Source organism: Taudactylus pleione, unplaced genomic scaffold (assembly GCF_031769625.1).
Source record: "Taudactylus pleione unplaced genomic scaffold, aTauple2 ptg000138l, whole genome shotgun sequence".
In the NCBI taxonomy this organism is placed as follows: Eukaryota; Metazoa; Chordata; class Amphibia; order Anura; family Myobatrachidae; genus Taudactylus; species Taudactylus pleione.
The window spans coordinates 12,839,501-12,860,331 of NW_028284540.1; the positions used below are offsets into that span (position 1 = coordinate 12,839,501).

Sequence of the window (20,831 nt, forward strand, 5' to 3'; positions counted from 1 at the left end):
AAGCGGCCACTCGTTCGCTCCAAGCGATGTTCGCACATCTGCGTATGCGTCGTAATGCGCATGCGCCAACCAGTCATTGCGGTCGGAAATCGAGCGCTCGCAAAATAGCGAGTGCCTGCTAATTTGAGTGACAGGATGAGGCGTTTGTGGGTGGTAACAGGGGAAGGTGCTTGAAAACGGGGAGTGGTGATCCGAACGCAGGCGTGCCAAAAAATCAAAACGGGCGTTTTAAGGGTGTGCATAATTAACAAAGCAGCGTCATCGACCACGTCACTTGGTTGTTTCTTAGGCTGAACTGTTTGCATGATTGCGGTAGGAAAATCCTACCACAAGCACTGCGAGCAGTTCAGATGCCTTTCGATGTACTTGATTAATCAAATAAATAACGGAGATGACATAGGATGCGAGCAGCCAGGGGGCGTCTTTACAAAATAGCGAGCGCATGTTTCATTCGCCCGCTCAGACATAGAGGCGTCAACAGACCGCAAAGAGCGAGCGCTCAATTTAAATAGCTGGCCCCTTTTTCTGAACGAGCGAGCGCAAATAGCGTCCGGCTCTGAATCAGGCCCTCTATTCCCAAGTCTGAATCAGGCCCAATGTCTGATAACTACCTCCCCATTTTTTTCAAACAAACCAATATGATTTATATTTAACTGGCTGGGGCAGAAATTGTGTCATCAATCATACCCCGGAAATCTCCCAGGAAAGTTCAGTAACATTAGAAGGATATTGGGGGAGGGGGCAAGTCCTGGAAACCATCAATTAGGAGGCTACTTCACCATCCAGCTCTAAACTTTAATAGTCTGTGTACAATCACACCTCAACATCTGCCACAAAGGTAATTAAATCCATAAAGACTGCCCCCCTGCGGGTTTCAAAGGCGTTTCCCCCAGCTCTGCGTGACACACTGGCCATGCTGTTTTCGTCAATAACCGACCAGCAGACCATCAATAAAAACTTGTTCGGCACCCAGAGAAGTGTTAAATCCTCCAGTTCCTTCACATCAGGTTTAAATCACATGGAACAAATGTCCTATTTGACAGAATGGTTGTCGTTTTCTGTTAATAAACCTTCCATATGTATATGTAGTTTTATTTAGAATATGTTATTGCTATATGAAATCTAGACGTTATAATGAGCTCAACATATCAGTTACTAAAAAATATATAATTGAAATTGTTTTTAAAAATCTTCAAACTAATAATGATCATTTTCACAATGGATATAGCATTTGTTTTTAGTGTTTTCTGCTTAATATTTGATCCAACATGAGTCCTACTGGCAAGCACAGCGCTATATTATCTCAGCCATAGAGATATGAAGTATCGTCCATTCCACACCAGGGACTGGCAACATTTGTCCTACTGGCAAACACAGTGTTATATTATCTCAGCCATATAGATATTATGAAGTATCATCCATTCCACACCAAGGACTTGCAACATTTGTCCTACTGGCAAGCACAGTGCTATATTATCTCAGCCATATAGATATGAAGTATTGTCCATTCCACACCAAGGACTTGCAACATGTGTCCTACTGGCAAGCAGTGTTATATTATCTCAGCCATATAGATATGAAGTATTGTCCATTCCACACCAAGGACTGGCAACATTTGTCCTACTGGCATGCACAGCACTATATTACAGTATCTCAGCCATATAGATATGAAGTATCGTCCATACCACACCAGGGTTGCAACATTTGTCCTACTGGTGAGCACAGCGCTATATGATCTCTGCCTTATAGATATGAAGTGTCATCCATTCCACACCACGGACTGGCAACTTTTATCCTGCTGGCGAGCACAGCGCTATATGATCTCTGCCTTATAGATATGAAGAGTCATCCATTCCACACAAGGGACTGGCAACACTTGTCCTACTGGCAAGCACAGGGCTATATTATCACAGCCTTATATATATGTAGTGTCGTCCATTCTACACAAGGGACTGGCAAAAATGTTCTTTTATCAACATGTGTGTCAGTAAATCAGATTGGAATGTATACATTTTATTCATCGCACATGTTGTATTTTGAGTAACATGAGTACACTTGAATGTGTAATACACAGATTTAGAAACCTATTGTACATGCTAAGCAGACAAAAGAAAAGACAATGTACTGTACCTCCAGCCGTAGTGGTCAGCAGGCCCGGTTTCTTTCCAACTTCAGAAAAGCCATTTCCATCCAGAACTGAACTTTTGGTCTCTTTATTGTGTGCTGTGCTCACTGGCCCAGTGTGGTCCATGTCAGTAACTCATATTCCAGAGATGGAGTCTGTAAAAGGGAAATCTCAGTGTTAGGCAGGTTCTGTGCTGCAAACACTGCTATCTGTATTACCCCTGATTAGCCAATATAGTTTGAGCTAGACCAAAAGTGAGTAAAGAAAGCTTCAACATGGAACAAGACCTGACAGCTGTGTAAGGCACTTGTGGAGATCCCATGGACCTACATAGGCAAAGGGAAATAAAACAGAGCAAATGTGAACTTTCAATAATGTTATTTGTTTATTACCAGAAAAATAAACTTTACATTATAAAACAAAATAAAGAGAAAAATAATGTTGTCAATGCAGTGTACCATTAAAACGTGCCATGTGGAACATACAGTGACTTTTGCCTCCATGCCTCATATATGACATTTTCCTTTTTAAGATATCTTTATATGATGCAAGTGTACAGGGTTTGCTAAAGAGATCATTGTGGAAAACCACAGATTCATTCTGGGACCTGTCAGGATAGTCTCCATTTTGTATGTTTAGATTTGCACAAGGACCTGGATCTTTATCTGTATTAGATTCCAAGGCCCCAGCTACAGTAACTGGGTATTCTAAACCAGAGACATTTTGTGGGATTAAACAGTATTGCTGGCAGTATAATGACTGATTAGATTGAATTTATGTTTTGTTTTGGAAGCACATAAAAAAGAGGCAGTAAGAAATAATTTATTCTGGGGCAATGTAGGAAGATTCTCCGGACATCGGCTACACTTTACTGTTGGGTTCTGGACTAGATTGCCTAATGCGTATGTGCATACATCAATCTGCGCACGTACAAATATCAGCTAAAGGAGTGGGATCGATTGTAGACTGCAGTGGCTAATGCCATCTAAAACCAAACTCTACTGAGCTTAGTAAATTGTGCATTTTCACTTTCTATGGGGACTGCTTCTGTGATATCGCTGATATCTGCTCAGGTACCCCCATGTTACGTTGCCCCCATACTTAAATATTATGGAAACCTTCAAAAACATCCATATACTGCTCATCCGTAGCTGGAACAACTCTCTGTCTCACCCATCAAAGATTGCTAAAAAAAAAAAAAGGACACAAAAACACAAATCAGTGTGTATTTGCACCAGCCCTCAGCCACCCATCAATGATACAGCTAGGACAGCCTGCATCTATTCACTATTACTTAAACACACCCTCACTGTACTCGACCTACGTAAGTCCACCCTTTCCTCTCTATTCTGACACTACAGGCTTAAGCGAGCACAAGAATCAGATTCAAGCAAAACTGCATTAGCACATGTGTTCGACATGAGCAAAACCATTAACTTTGCATATCACACATTGCACAGATGAGAACGATTCCATTGTAATTATATTTATATTCCTGTTCAATAAATTTGTGTAATAATGTTAACCGAGCACCGGGGAGAACATTTTACTTTAATTTAAAGTTTCTATACCTGGAGTACAGACACAATTAAGATGGCACTAGTACAGTGTAAATACATACAAAAGGGGGAATTTTTATACACTGCGTAGTCTGTCTCACCCTACACTTGTATACAGACATAAACATATTACATGATAGGTACTGGCTCTGTCTGATTTCTCTAACTGAAGTATACACACAATCCTTACAAGACCTCAGGTGCACTCGGTAAGAAAGAAACTGAAGGACTACATTTAGAGAGATGTCATTTACAAGTTCCCTCTAGGTAACTGCATCCTGCACGGTCCAGGCATTTACAAATTGTTTCCAAGTAAAATACAAACACAGCTGCTTAGAACATGACATGGTGACATTTTTAGAAACAGCAACTGAGAATACACAGTAGGAGGAAGTCCGCAGCTGTCAGTCTATAGCCACCTAAACATTGCGGGGTCACTAAAGCCCTATTCTGGGACATGTCCATAAACTAAATGAAAAAAAAAAATGAAAATAAGGCTTACTTACTGTTGTTGCAATTATTTAGAAAATGAGAAGGAAAAAGAAGACTCTTGTTTTGGGGCACCCAAACAAGAGTCTTCTTTTTCCTTCTCATTTTCTATGACTTACTGACTCCAGGGGAGCACCACCAGCTACAAAACTCATGAAATTCGCTTGTATGAAATATTATCATGGTAAACAAATTAATTACCGGTTAATATACTAGCGTGCTTAAAACCTGTGCCTAGACCACCTCCTATATATATTTGTCACAAGTTGAAATTATTGAAATTATTTAGACAACTTAATTAATAACCTCTATTTACTACATACTTGTCTACTTTGCCGGAATGACTGTGAGGCTCCTGAAAATCGAGTGGCACTCGCGGCCGTCTGGAAGTATGGGCAAGTTTCTCACAATTTATATAAATACATTTGAGAGATTAACATTATCTTTAGCCTTCAATTATTATTTTGATTGAAATTGAGGAAACAACGCTATTAATCTGTGGCCAGCAGCTCACTACATAGCTGCTGCAATGGCTGATGGTCTATAAAGGGGGCGGAGCAAGTGACAATGAATGACAGAAAGCAGGGAAGTATTTAACCTGCTTTCCGATTTCGTGCTTCTCAGAGGACCGCAGGAGAAGAATGGACCGCTCGAGCCCTCGCTTTCGGATCGCTTCGTCAGAAAGATAAGTCTACATCGCATCGAACTGATGTGATATATAGTGAAAAGTAACAATTTATCTACATAGACCCCTTAGATGTTACACGGTCCCACTTCCTGCCATCCAAAGTGAATTCGACCAGGCAGTCCAAGAGTCCAGCAGTTGTGCAGCGTCTGAGGCCTTAATGCATTTATATATTTATCTACAGAAGTTGTGTTATTCAAGTCCAAATGTAAATGTAAATGCAAAGCCAGGTTGTTGAAACTAATAAGCTAATTGACGCATTAAATCTTGTGGGTTCAGAATCAGCAAATCAGAGTCTATTACATTCAGGCCTCGGTGTAAGAACTTATATTTATTACATGTATATTGACAAAAGTTCTGATATTCAGTATAATAACCTATATATGTATATCTACAGAAGCTCTGATATCCATGGTAATAACTCATCTTTATCTAGAGAATATCTGATGTTCAATGCAGTAGCCTAGCTATTTCCATCTATATTAGTTTGGTGTATTTGTATACCATATAGTGATACATTTTATGACTAATGATGTTATGTGTTACATACTTGTTACATACTTGGCTAAGCACAACATTACCTCCTAAACTAATGCCGGCCATGCACGGTAAGATTTTTTATATGATGTGCACAATTTTGATCGATCGCAACGATTAATCGTGCATATCGTGTGTAGTTTGGCATGCTGTACAACGGCGATGCGCGTCCCCGCCGTAGTACATCGGCATCCTAGATCTTATGGCAAAACCATAAGATCTGCGATCCGTCATGCTGTTAAATAGGTAAACGAAGCATCTTGTAAGATACATCGTTTACCATTCACAGCAGCATGCGATGCATCGGGCTGAATTTGAAAACGTACCGAGGTGTCGTACGCTTTCAAATCGCCCCGTGTATGGCCCGCATTAGCTGCAACTTCTCTCCGAAGTGATCAATGTAATATGTGACCATAACATACAAGTTAATACTGGTATTGATTCAAGGTGCGGAACTAGGGACGGAGAGGACAAGTGAGGAAGGTACAAGTTTTTCATCCCTGCACAGGATGTACATGGTATTAACTCCACACATCCCACATCGGAGAAATACAGACTGTGTTGTCCTGGGTGTAATAAAATGTAAAAGAACCCAAGGCACAGAGGTGAGTTTGAAATATTTATTAATTTAATCTGCTGCTGTTTATTGGAGTGGTCATTCCCTCAATACTATCCAGTATAAGTGTTGTCCTAGATCTGTACAAATTAATATGTGGCAATAGCTAATGCCGTACGACAATCCATTTTCCTTGGTTTAGATTGGAATTGTGGATGGCAAAAACAAAAATATAATTAAAAGACAATAAACTATAAGTGACTTTCCATAGTCAGGTGCCTCCCTAAACCTCTATAGCAGTGGTTACCAAACTGGGTGCCGTGGCACCCTGGGGTGCCTCAGGGCACTTCCAGGGGTGCCTCAAGTTGGTGGTTTAGTACCAAATACAATGATTTTTTGTCAGTGTGGTAGGCAAGACCAGTGCTGGTGGCTGCCAATCAAAAATATGTGGACAAAAAAAGTGCAGCCCTGTCAACCACCACATAACCGAACCTAAGGGTGACATATAAGCACACTTTATTTCATTTAATTTTTTCTGAATTACTCAATAAGAAACTTTTGGCCCAGGGGTGCCTTGGACGCCACCGTTGTGGGGGGAGGGGAGGCCAGGTTCCCGTGGGCTGATGGAGATTTCCTGGCCGCTTTTGTGTATCTGCAGTGGTCGGCTAGAGTATACCCATGGTCACTCAGCCAGCCGTGGGTAACGCAGATGATCCGAGTCTGCGTCCATGGACGCAGCTCAGATCAGTAATGCATGCAGAAGGCGTGGTGTTTCCTGCTGCATTACATAATAGTGCTATTGCAGCTGCTACCATGTTAGCAGCTGCGATAGCAAAACCGTCTGAAGCTGAATCACATGTAGCAAACAATAAGGTCATAGAGACTGACAGACAGATCCGATTATAATGGAGAATTTCCTGGTTAAAATATGTAATAAGTTTTCTTAGAAACATAAATATTTCATATTAGACAAAAATAAAAAATAAATAATGAGAATACCAACCACAACAGAAAACATAAGTTCAATACAAACAGAAACAAACCCTCACACACTCAATGAATACCTTCCTTTTCTAAGGCAGTGGACAATTTGTCCTTATCAGCTAATTACGTTTATCTGTTTGACTAATGAGGGGCTCATAATTGCTTTACAAAACAGAGAAGAAACAAATTAAGTGTAAATGTACACACACATATCAGGAACAGACTGTAGAATACCGTGTAAAGAGAATGACATCCAAATAATGAATTTATCATACATGTTCAGCAAATTGCTCAGAATAATATTAGAAACTCACATTCTAAGCTACGAACGAAGGGCATTTATACAATAATACCGCTTTTACACCGAAATTCTGGGTCTGACAGAGGGCCTGATTCAGAGCTGAACGCTCTGACCAGAGCGCTCGCTCTGAATCAGGGCCCTCCTACCTGTTTTAGGAGCGTCCTCATGGACGCTCGCATAGCTGTGGGTTACCACCCACAGCTTATGCGAGCGTCCATGATGATGGTCGCGATGGTCAAGACCATTGCGACCATCGGGCTTGCGACGGAGACCCTGCGGTAGGGTCTCGCTGCCACAAGCCCTGGAGTGATTTTGGCTCTATCAGAGCCAAAATCACTCCCACTGACATCACTAGTGATGTCAGTGGGGCCGGCTTCAGATGGTAGGCATTCCCATGGGAAAGCCTCTGCCTGGCAGGCACGCCCCCGGCACGCCCACCAAAGGGGGCGTGCTGTCAATCAACATCGACAGCAAGCCCCCTTTGGTGCGAGACCCGGAGCGATGGAGAGCCCGTCGCTCGCCGGGTCTCGCTCATGCGCACGACGGAGCTCCCTCCATCGTGCGCATGCGCAGTGGGGGAACATCGACCCGCTTGCGAGTGTACTGCCGCTCACGAGCGGGTCTGAATGACCCCCAGAGTTCCAACCCAGATCAGACCCGGAATTTCCCCCACGCCGACCCAGGATATTCCTGAGTTGGCGCCGTTCACACCGGAGCCGAGTTTGCATTGACCTGGCTTTTCTGGCGTTGATTACGTCCAAGCGCCACTGAAGCCGGACCAATCGGCCGGCATGCGACATGCTCAAGGTCATCGTGACCCGGAGCGCGCCATTCACACTGCAGGGTTTCACGGGTTACTCCTGTGTTAAACCGTGCTATTTACCTGGGTTGGATTGCCGGGTCACTCGACCCGGCAATCCAACCCTTTACCCTTTTACACCAAGGAGCTACCCGAGTTAACCCTGCAATAACCCGGGTTTTAGGTCTGGTATAAAAGGGGTATAACTAATAAGGAATATGGAGGTTAAAGTTAAACATCTATAATCAGACATGTAGCAAACAATAAGAAATAATAAATGTCATATAAACAGAAAGTTGTCAGGTAATTCATTAGCTAATGTCTGAAGTTGAAAAGCAGTTCAAAAACTCTTTAAAATCAATGGTTGATTAAATGCTTGATGAAGTTTCTATATACCAGAGAAGTAGGCAACCTATTGCTATCCAGATGTGGTTGAACTACTATTCCAAGCATACCTTGCCTGCCACTATAATTGCTATAGCTTGCCTAAACCTATCACACATTGCCGAATTCAAGATCTTATGCTTAAAATACATGACAGAAGCCTGCAAGCGCCCCATTTTTTCTTGTATCAGTGCATACAGTGCATATTCTGGGGAATAGCCTACTAAGGAGGAGATCGGAGGCAGCTCTCTGCCCCTTTAAGCATTATCAGAGAAAGGGGTCTATTTACTAAGCAGTGTTAGGAGACAGAGTGAAAAGTTATAAGGTGCTAGTCGGATGCACCAGTGATGTCAGTGGAGAGCTTCCTGCTCTGTTAGAGCAGGAAGCTCTCTGGGGCTTGCGACGGACGAGACCCTACCACAAGGGTCTTGTCACAAGCCCCGAAGGTCGCGATGGTCGCGACCATCACCTGGCCGCCAGCAAAGGCTGTGAGTGGTCACCCACAGCTTAGCGAGCGGCCAGGAGGCTGCAACTAAGAAAAAAAAACACCCTGATTCAGAGCGAGCGCTCTTAAAGAGCGTCCGGCTCTGAATCAGGCACTTAGTGCACCACCGAACTTATGGTCTAGACCAGTGGCAGCCAACCCTGGTCCTCAAGAGCTACCAACGGTGCATATTTTGCAGGTCTCCTCACAGAAACGCAAGTGATATAATTAGCTCCACCTGTGGATCTTCTCAAATGTGTTAGTTAGTAATGAATACACCTGTGCACCTACTAGGTGGTCTGGAAAACGTGAACTGTTGGTAGCTCACGAGGACCGAGGTTGACTACCCCTGGTCTAGACCAAGTCACTTTATACTGCAGTATAAAACTGTTTAGTAAGGATAAACATCAATGAACTTGTAAAGTTTCAGTGTGTTTAGCAAACGTATTTAAAGAGAATTGTCAATGTTAATGTTATAATGTGGCAAAACTAGGTTATTGTGTTCATTTTAACTGTATATATAGATACACACAGGTTGAGTCTCCCATATCCAAGTATTCCGAAATACGGAATATTCCAAAATACAGAGTTTTTTGGCATGACTCAGATAATGAAACCCTTGATTTTTGACGATTTAATGTACACAAACTTTGTCTAAGGCACAAATTATTAAATATATTGTATAAAATGACCTTCAGGCTGTGTGTATAAGGTGTATTTGAAGCATAAATTAATTTCATGTATGTGCACAAACTTTGTTTGAGCCACAAAATTATTTGAAATAGTGTATATAATTACCTGCAGGCTGTGTGTATAAGGTGTATACAACACATAAATGCATTCTGTGTGTAAATTTGGGTCCTATCCCCAAGATATCTCATTATAGTATGCAATTATTCCAAAATACGGAATATTCCGTTATCCAAAATACCCCTGGTCCCAAGCATTTTGGATGTAGGAGACTGAACCTGTAGTTGAATTGCAATGTTGCCAATGTAACTAAATTGAATATGTGCATTGCATGAAAATAGTTTATTTTCGGAGAGTGTGCCCCAGTGGAGTCGATTGGGGAAACATTCCTGCTAAATAAAGCTTATTGTGTTTGATTAAGTTGTATTCAAAATTCCTGACTAAATTGTGTAAAGTTTAAGGTTTAATTGAGGACCACTTGTGACTCTGCAGGGGTGTAGAATGGCCAGAAGACAACAGGTACGATCCTTCCAGCAACACACTAACACTTCATTGTCACCACAGATAGGGAGTACACCCTTGTTCCAGATGCCCTTCTACTCGTACTGTTTCTCAGATACACTGGTGTTCTTCTACATTGCCTATGTACTGTACAGCACATCATTTTATAGTACCCACTTTAACTAATCTTGTTGGCTCTAACACCTAACAGGGACACTCAACCCTGTTGTTGTATTAGGCAGATATTAACTAAAGTGCAACTCCATTGTTTTTCATATCTTATCGGCTGTATTTTATCTGATCCCAAATGTATTTTTATTTATCTTGTCTATTGCCGGTCTACCTGTACTAATGTACAACCTGTGTACTTGTCTGTAAATAAATGTATTATTATTTGTTTCCTGACTGAGGGGGAGATGTATCAAACCTGAAGCTGGGTACATACTGTTAGATATATCGCCCATTCAATTGTTCAGTGAAGCTACTTTAAATAATGGTGCAAGAAGATATAATTTGAGAGGCGACAGCTACAAAATATTAATCCTACAGTTCTAAATAGCATTTTGCTGATTCATATGTAACAGTTACAGACCAGATCTATACTATAATAAAGATGGGTAACACTATACAATCTGTCGTGCAATATATCAATCCGTTGCAGATCAGAACTTTATATCATATGGATCATGCAGTGTGTATGCCTGATACATCGTTCGCGATGGTCATTCATCACATCGTCCTATCTGCTGTTCAGAACAGCAGATGGGACGATGTAATGAATGATGCCATGCTGCTACATGCAGCATGTAACGCTATATTGTGGGGTCGTACACCATATCGTGCAGTGTGTATGGCACGCACTATATAGTATTACATTGTGTTATTCTGTCGCTGGGTACACACATCATATAGTGTGTATCCAGCTTTAAAGATTTTATCAAAAAGAGAGAGAGACAGACAGACAGTAGGAGAGGCAGGGACGGGTAGAGACTGCTAGAGATAGAGACAAACTTATACAAACACCTTCAGCAAAGAAAATTCTGGGATTCTGTCTCTCTGTCATTGCCAAGAACTTCCAAACAGAAAGTGTCTGACAGTTCTAAGCTTTCCTACCCTCCCTTACAAGTTCCTGCCTGTCTCTGCTCAAATCTCTACATTCATAATCCTTCAATGTAAGAATGAAGGCAGTAATGTCTGAGCACTGGAAACAGGGTATAAGTATTGTCAAAAGTTAATAAATTGCAATTTTAGAGAAAAATAAACTGCCAAAATTAAAAAAGAAACAACTGTAAGATTTAGTAGATATTATACTGACCTGTAAAAGTACATGCGGAAAGACCTTCAGTATTGTTGCATAAACAATAACCCTCCTTTATTCACCAAGTGGGATCATTAGTTCTGGGTGAGGAGGGGTAAAATCTAATTTTTACTGCACATCCTGTGTCTTAATAATAGGGGGTAAATTTACTAAAGTCAAAGTTTTTAGAAGTGGAGATGTTGCCCATAGCAACCAATCAGATTGTAGCTATTATTTTCTAGATGGTGCTAGTTAAATGTTAAGTAGAATCTGATTGGTTGCTATGGGCAATATCTCCACTTCTAAAAACTCTCACTTTGGTAAATGTACCCCTAGGTGTCAATTTTGAAATTACAGTTAGAGAACCACCCACTTCACCAATCTAGGCAGTAATTACAGGAAACACCAAGAGGCTCATTTCAAATTGGATGTAATATGCATCTGAAACTCAAGCGTAAAATATATCATGGAAAAAGGCATTTTGCCTATTATGTAGAGCTAGTTGTGTATGCAAGAAGTGTCCAGCTCTGCAAGGGTAGTATAATCACCTGGTTTATGCAACAGTAGTGCCTGGTTTATGCTTATGGCTTCACAGTGGCAGTAATAAATGTCAAAGATATAGGGCCTGATTCAGAGTTGGGAATAGAGAGAGAGATAGCACTTAACTGTGCACCTGGACAAACCATGTTGCAATGCAAGGGGTGTAAATACATAATTTGTTTTTTGCATTTAGGGCAAATACTGGCTGCTTTTACATGTAGCCCACAAATACTGCACAGCTTTATTATTACTCTACAATTTAGATGTCAGTTCGGACACCTCCCTCCCAAATCTAAATCTCTCTGCACATTTTAAATCTGCCCCACCTGCAGTACAGCATGGTTTCACCAAGATGATCAGTTGAGAGAGATATCTCTCTCTATTCCCAACTCTGAATCAGGCCCATAGACACAAAATGGTATACGAGTAGTCAATGTTATACATTTTGGATAAAGTTGTATTTGCCAAATCGCAAATACAAAATTTACTTTTATTAAATTCACTTTAGGACAAAAAGATAGTTTTGAAATATGCACTACTACTGTGGAATGAGTACTAAGGGCCAAATTCAGAGTAGTACGCAAACATGATGGTTTGCGTATTACACTGATGTGAGAAGATCGGTGTATCTGCAGGATCTGTACTTCGCATGTGCCGGGATTTATCTGCGAGATAACTCGCAGTTCCCCACATGCACAGATGGAAGAGACATTTTACAGGGTAAAAATAAATAACATTCACAACCAGATCTACATGAGACCCCAATACTCATTTACCTCAAACTCATATTTCACTGCAATTGCTGAGCCTGTATGTAATGAAACTCATGGATTGGAGACAGTGATATCTGGGGATGGGTTCATATTTTGGCATCTTCTGATGGAAGGATCTGGGTGGATCAGAACTATCTTACCTGGGTGTGCACTGCGCAGACAACCCCAAAATAAAATTCAAGGGCTACAGATTTATTAGGTTTAAAACAAACAGTGATACTTGTTTAATATAATTTCCATTGCTCATACAGTTTAGATCCATCTCCTAACGTTCCCACATTTTAGGCATTTAATCCACCCACGTTCTAAGCGGTTGCATTTCATATCACCCTTTTTACACTCATGAATCATGTTTGCACACTGCACACAGTTTAAAGGAAAAATATAACAAACTTTGAGGAGACGGTTGGATGATAAAAACTTATAAAACTATGAACCAAATCCACAGATCCCAGATACATTAGAAATGTGTTTCTCTTACAAACATGTCATAGGGAAAATATTAATATAGACATCCGAGACAGCAATTTCCTGTATTCAGAGGGCAGCACTGATGGTCTGACTAAGAAGTTTGGGGTTTATATAGGGAAGCCTCCTCAGATCTGTGGAGGGGGAGGCAGGCGGTTATACCGACACCCTCGGTTTCCACCCTCGGTTTCCTGTGACAAGCCTTCAGGGGGAGATAAAAAGATACAGCTGGGAGATCTGTGAGGGCTGACTGTGTTTTCTCCTCTGTGAACTGAACTCCTGAACTCTGAGATGTGACTCACACAGATACATTGTGCAACCCCCCTCCCCAAATTGTTCACTGGTTCTCCAGCCGCCTTTACTCCCCCATTAGTGACAGGGAGCCTCTCACCATAAAAGGACAAGAGTGGGACCATTAGTAAAACTAGGGTACAGACTGTCTGCAAAGCACTGTGTACACTGCAATAACATTACATAGATCTCTTCATTCTCTGTGTGTAGCTGGGGTGCGTCTGTGTCACAAATCCAGATTTAAACTAGATTTAATTGACAAACCATCCAGGGTCAGCATGAGAAGAACCCAATAGTAAAGTGTTAGATAAAAATAGCAACAAAGAAAAAGGTTTTATACGTTCAGCTAGGTTTCCTGTTTTGTGTGTATTTTAGTTTTTAAATATATTTTCTGTCTTGACAATAGGCATATAATTTTCTCATATATTTAAAATTATTTTACTGTATGAGTCCCCACCATAACTGCTATAACCCTAGTATAAAGGCAAACTGCTGTAAAAAAAAAGTTTGCATTTATACTCATTGTAGAGCAAAATGGTTTTACAAGTACAAGTGTTGCACCTGGGCAAAGCTTGCAACTAACTTTAGACCAGCCCCACACTCTCCGATATGACATGACACTTTGTTTTACTAATTATTTAACAAATACATCAACATAAGGCACAACAAACAGACACTTGGATCTCTGGATATTAAGTAAACTTTACACCAGGATGGTTACACACTTGACCAAGACTTTAGTGACCTCTGCTTATATATTTACTTTTCATACTGTCTGATAACACTTTATTATCCCTAACACTGACCCCTGTTCCTGCAACTCCAGCTGTACAACCATCTACATACTGCTGCATTTCACTCTGCTACTATTGACAACTTTAATACAATAACCCTTGCTCTGGATGCAATAACTCCTATTACTGATGTCACTCCATGTCATACCCACCGGCTACTGCCGCAAGCTAAACACACACAACACTTTCAATGCCCTTCTCTATCTTCTACATCTAACATAAAATATGATGACTCCACCACCTACCTAAGAGATTGTTAGAAATGATTGTGCCATGCAACCACTACTGTCTGCCCACTCTTCTTTATTTTCTCTTCAGAACTTCCCCCTTTAACAGAACAAATTGTATCATCCTCAAAGTCCTACTTTACTACTACCCTTTCACACTGAAAATGAAAATCCCAGGTAATTCACTTTTACATGGTAATTTGCTAAACAACCCAGGATTTTTCCCTGTGTGAAAGGGTCATCCTGGGACTAAATTCCCAGGTCTCCGACCCTGGTTTTCTGCAGGGTCGTATACCCATGAATAAAGTCCCAGGTTGACCCTTTCACACAGGGAAAAAACCCAGGTTGTTTAGCAAATTACAAGGTAAAATTAATTACCCGGGATTTTAATTTTCCTGTGTGAAAGGGATATCAGATAGAAAATGACAAAAAGCCTGGCACGCAAAATGCCGGGGAAAAGCCGGGTTTTTTGCCATTTTCTGTCTGAAAGTGGTATAACTCATTTCCTGACCCCATTCCTTATCATTCCATTCCTCTCCTCAGCCTATCCCAATGTTATCATATTTTTTTAACTTATCTCTTTCCACTGGCACTTTCCCATCTTCCTCTAAACAAGTTGTCATCAAGACAATCATTAAAAATCCGTCTCTGAACCCTTCATCCCTCTCTAGCCATCACCCAGTCTCACTACTCTCCTATCTAAATTACTTGAAAAGCATGTTTATTTGGAGTTGTCAACCTATCTTTTCTCCAATTCCCTCCTAGACTCTCATCAATATGGTTTCCATACTTATGACCTAATCTAAAATACTGGCTCCATACTTATTCTACTTGAACTATTCGTAGCCTTTGATATAATTAATCACTGTTGGATGCTCTCTTCTTTGGGAATCCAAGGTCTCACACTGTCTTGGATTGCCTCCTATCTCTCCGAATAGACTTTTAAGGTCTCTTATTCAGCTCTACCACTGCTCGTCTCTATCTGTCAATGTACCATACGTCTCTGGCCTCTGGAGCTGATTCAGACCCGCTCGCTAGGATGCGATCGCTCATAGCTGGCCGATATTTGCAATCTGCGCATGCATCGCAATGTGCGTGCACGAACCACTGCAAAAGATCGGGAAGCGCTCGTTCGCCCAGCATAGATAGCCCAGTTAAATGAGTGACAGGAGAAGCCGTTTTTGGGTGGTAACAAGGGCAGGCCAGTAGAAATGGGGGAGTGGAGGTACGAACGCAGGCGTGCCTGAGTGTTTCAATGCCGTTTCAGAGGTGTGCATAATTAACAGGCAGCATCATAGTACACGTCACCTGGTTGTATTTCACACTGAAGTGATTGAGTGATCGCAGTGATGGCGGCAGGATATAGTCAATCACAAGCGCTGCAAACACATCCGATGGTGCTTGATGTACCAATGCTTTCATGCACTTCCAGGAGATGACGTGCGCAAGTAGGCATCTTATGAATGGCTGGTGGGCGTCTGCATACACAAAGTGATCGCACGTCAAGACATAGTGGGTGTGCTAATACCTTGCCATACGATCGCCTGCCTTGTTGGGCGTGCGCTAGATTTGCATACGCTGGATAAAGCATCTAGCGAGCGGGTCTGAATGAGCTCATCTGTTCACTCCTCTTTTCCATCTATACATATGTCACTGGTAAGTTTACTAGCTCCTATATGCAGACGGCACTCAAAGCTATCGCTCCAGTGCTGATCTCTGGTCATTATTGGATCATGCTCCTGACTTGCTGCTTAAAACTAAACATGAATAAAAATAGCTGTATACAGGTCATGGAAGAAAATTTGGCTATGGTTCAACAAGTTTTTAGTTGTGTCCCTGCCCCTAACACCCCTTCTCAGCATAAATATCAGGAGCAAGATATGAAACTACGCATTCACCTGAAGTACAATCTCCCATGATGCAAGTCACATTATCATACATCCCAAAATGATGGATCAGAAAATTGGGAAAAATTAGGCCATGCCCGCAATATTCCTAATCCACACACTGCCATGGCCATATAAAGTGAGATCATACCATGTCTGATTACTGATATTTGGGAGCATCCTGCAAAAAATGACAATATTGGGCAGGTATAAAATTCAGAGCTTGGCATTGCTATCTCACAGATGTGACCTCTTGTTCTATCTGCTTATAGGGTCATTCCTTTCTCCCATCAGTTTCCTCCTACAGATCAAAGACATACAGTACTAGTAGATCATTTTAAGACTACATTAACCATGGTGCATATCTATATGGGATTAAGAAGCTCTATTGCTGTAGGGACTTGCCTGACTGGGTGAAGTTCTGATAATACTTTAGAATACGTTGACACTATAAAAAGGATAACAATAAAAATATATTTTAATTGGCTTGGTGTCCACCTTGTTCAACCACTTTACTAATCATCCTACCAATCCTGTGAAGCCATCTGGAGCAGGCTGATACAACAATTCCCAGCTGTTGCTGAACTGATAGAGACTGTCCGGGCATGCTGGGACTTGCAGTTTTACCCCGTGTTACTCATTCTCTGCTCTGGTGAAATATATTCTTTAGGGAAAAGTTTTACATAACTACTTGTAACTGATGACAATGTATTATTTAATTAATAACAATATCTAATTATCTCTTAGTGACTTATATCTATAAATACTGATGGATCTGTTTATCATTATACAGCGATACATAATTTAGTATTGTTGCTTTTTATATGCCTGGGCTGGTGAAAAACCCCTACTATGCAATATTTGTTTTCTCCAGAAGCCTAATACTTTGGAGAATGGACATAATGCATTAATGATCTTTACTGCTTAATAAATAGACCCCTTAAATTGTCTTAAATTGCTCCTCTAACCCCTGGAGAACCAAATCTATTGGAGTTGGAAGAGAAAACACTAGTGGTAGAGGAAGAACAATGTATAGGTAATTTCTCACCATGCACAATGTCTGAAACAGTAATAACAAAAAAATCCCCAAAACAGCAGTCCTCTGACTCAGCATTGACAACACAGACCCTATCCATCTCCAGCAACCACAATCTGACACCACAGTACATTATCAGTGACACATTGTCCACTGGATATGAAATAAAATATACAGTCACTAAGGAGGAGCCAGCATTTTTGTGTCACCCCCCCCCCTCCAATGGTGACACCCAGTGTGGTGAAATGAGCAAGTAACTGTGCACCTTGGCAGGGATGTATCTAAGGGTCAGATCGCCCCTGGTAAAAAGGGACTGGCGCCCCCCCCCAACTCTCCCCCCTCAAAGCCCTGTCCCCTCACACAGCTTTTACTATTTTTAATACTAAAAAACACACATTGGCTTCCACATGGAAAAAAAACAGCCAGCCCCCTTCTAAGACTCCACTCCCCAGCCAGCCCATGTAGGTCCCCTTCTGTGCCCCCACTCCCCAGCCAGTCTCAGCCTTTTATGTCCTCCACTCCACAGCCACCCCCCCTTCTAAGTCCCCACTCCTCAGCCAGCCCCGGCAGGTCCCATTCTGTGCCCCCACTTCCCAGACAGCCCCAGCCTTTTATGTCCCCACTCCCCAGCCAGCCCAGCAGATCCCCTACTATGCCCCCACTCCCCAGCCAGCCCCAGCCTTTTATTTCCCCCACTCCCCTGCCAGCCCCCCTTCTAAGTCCCTACTCCCCAGCCAGCTCCAGCAGGTCCCCTTCTGTGCCCCCACTTCCCAGACAGCCCCAGCCTTTTATGTCCCCCACTCCCCAACAGCCCCCCTTCCAAGTCCCCACTCCCCAGCCAGTCCCAGCCTTTTATGTCCCCACTCCTCAGCCAGCCCCAGCAGTCCTCTTCTAGGTCCCCACTTCCCAGCCAGCCCCAGCAGCCCGGCAGCTATGTCTCCACTCCCCAGCCTTTTATATCCCCACTCCCCAGCCAGCCCCAGCCTTTTATGTCCCCACTCCCCAGCAGCCCCCTTTCTACATCCCCACTCCCCAGCCTTTTATGTCCTCACTGCCCAGCCAGCCCCAGCCTTTTATGTCTCCCACTCCCCAGCCAGCCCCAGCCTTTTATGTCTTCACTCCCCAGCCAGCCCCAACCTTTTATGTCCTCACTCCCCAGCCACCCCAGCCTTTTATGTCCCCCACTCCCCAGTCAGACCCAGCCTTTTATGTCCTACACCCCCAGCCAGCCCCCCTTCTAAGTCACCACTCCCCAGCCAGCCATAGCAGGTCCCCTTCTGTGCCCCCACTTCCCTGCCAGCCCCAACCTTTTATGTCGCCCATTCCCCAGCCAGCCCCAGCCTTTTATGTCCCCCCACTCCCCAGCCTTTTATGTCCCCCACTCCCCAGCAGCCCCTTTCTAAGTCTGCACTCTCCAGCCAGCCCAAGCAGGCCCCCTTCTGTGCCCCCACTCAACAGCCAGCCCCAGCCTGTTATGTTCCCCACTCCCAAGCCAGTCCCCCTTCTAAGTACCCACTCCACAGCCAGCCCTGGCAGGTCCCCTTCTGTAGCCCCAATCCCCACTTCTTACCTTGTTGCTGCAGTGCAGGGGGGGTTAAACTGCCCTGTTTGCCCCCCCTGAATCCGCCACTGTCGGTGGATGTGTACATGAGCAGGCGTGTATCTACTACCTGGCCGTGGATGGCACCGCTGGGTGGTGCACCCCCCTCGGCCGCCCCCCTGGTGACTGCCATCCTGGCCAATGTATAGATACGCCCCTGCACCTTGGTAACACCTTGCTGCACTGCAGATGTAAGATGTGCAGAGAGATTGAAGCTGGGTATACATTATACGATATATATATATATATATCTTTCATACAGCCGATAAACAAAATATCGCTAAGTTCACCTGTCACTGTATGCAGCCAATAAGTCTGTGAACATATTGCGTCAGCCCTTCAGCATGGCAGATGTTGATATATCTTGCAGATATATCAGTACATCTGCCTGTGTGTACATGTGACGCTCCGACCCGTACATGCTCCACAAGAACTGCCAACACTGACATCACAACTGGGTGGGCAAATTTAAATGCTCGCCTAGTTGTGATGTCTGGGCAGACATATTGTGCAGCCGATTGGCAAGTGTGGAGGCTTACCAAATTATCCGCTCAGTTTGTGGGTCTGTCAATAGGGCGTATCCAAACTTAAATCTATACTGCAGTGTAAAAATAAAGCTGTCCAGCATTTGTGGACTATGGGCCTGATTAAGAGATTCACCGTACAGCCCCAGCCGCTGCGTGCAATGCTAAAGTATGCAAAAGCTGCAGGAGGCATCTTAAGTAAAAAAAAAACACCCACTGCTGGCTTCTCTGATCCGCTGCTACATCCGAAGACATACCATCGGATAAACTGCATGAACATTGGACATCTGAGTAACTCTTAGGCTACTCAGGATGCCTGGCATAATCACGCTGCCCAGAAAATGGGACCAACACACCCCCCGTTTTCAGTAATGCTCCCCATCACGCCAGCAGAATGTCATCAATCTTTTGGGGCACTGCGACAGATGTTGCAGGGCCAGATCTGCACTTGCATAGTACAGCTCCTGCGCATGTGAAGATACAAAAAACATAGGACAGTTATGTAAATATCGAATTTTTGTAAATCTCTGAATCAGGCCCTAGATGCAAAATCATCCAGTATTATATATACAATAAATGTATTTGCAGTTCTTGCACTGCAACATGGTTTGTCCAGGGGTTACTTGCTTTTTTTGCTTTGTTCCCAAATCAGAATCAGCCACTAGGTGCAATCAAGTCAATTTGTTCCCAAATCAGAATCAGCCACTAGGTGCAATCAAGTCAATTAGAAATCATACGTCAAGTGTTGTGTATTTTTCTGACTCTCACAGAAAATGTTAAGAAGTTTATCCACTTGCCGATAGAGGAATGACAGTACGACAGTATTGTAATCATACAGTCGTTCCTCATCCTGTAAGTGCCTACACTGAACAATATGTCGTTCAGTGCAGGCACCCTCCCTCGTCCCTGAACATGGCCAATCTGTCGTTATTGAAAGATTGACCAGTATGTTCAGGCGATGATTGATGTCGGAAACGACCAGCGGGAGCACGCATTGCTGGTCGTTTTCGAAATTTTAATGCCCAATTTGTGAACAATTAATAGGCGATTGAATGATAATGATGTTGTTATCCTTCAATCGCTCATTTTAATCGCCTAGTGGATACGCACCTTTACTCTTTGTCAGTTTCTGATCACACAGTTACAGGTACAAGCACAAAAAAAAATAATCTTAGGAGAAAATCATGGCAGAAAGCTTTTATTATTTCAAAGACTCACTATATCTGGGATAAAAGTAAAACTGGGCATACACTATGCAATTATCATCCCTACACTCCGATAATCTGCAGATTGGCCCGATA

At 42.7% G+C, this 20,831-nt stretch overlaps 1 protein-coding gene across 1 annotated transcript in view; it reads right to left on the reverse strand.

Moving 5' to 3' along the window:
• GLI2 (GLI family zinc finger 2) overlaps window positions 1-20,831 on the reverse strand; it is a 240,405-nt gene that overhangs the window by 202,033 nt on the left and 17,541 nt on the right. Inside the window, exon 2 of the mRNA XM_088473666.1 lies at window positions 2,131-2,280. Within this exon, the coding sequence (XP_088329792.1) occupies window positions 2,131-2,251 (121 nt within the window). The 5' untranslated portion in view covers window positions 2,252-2,280. The remainder of the gene's footprint in view (window positions 1-2,130; window positions 2,281-20,831) is intronic.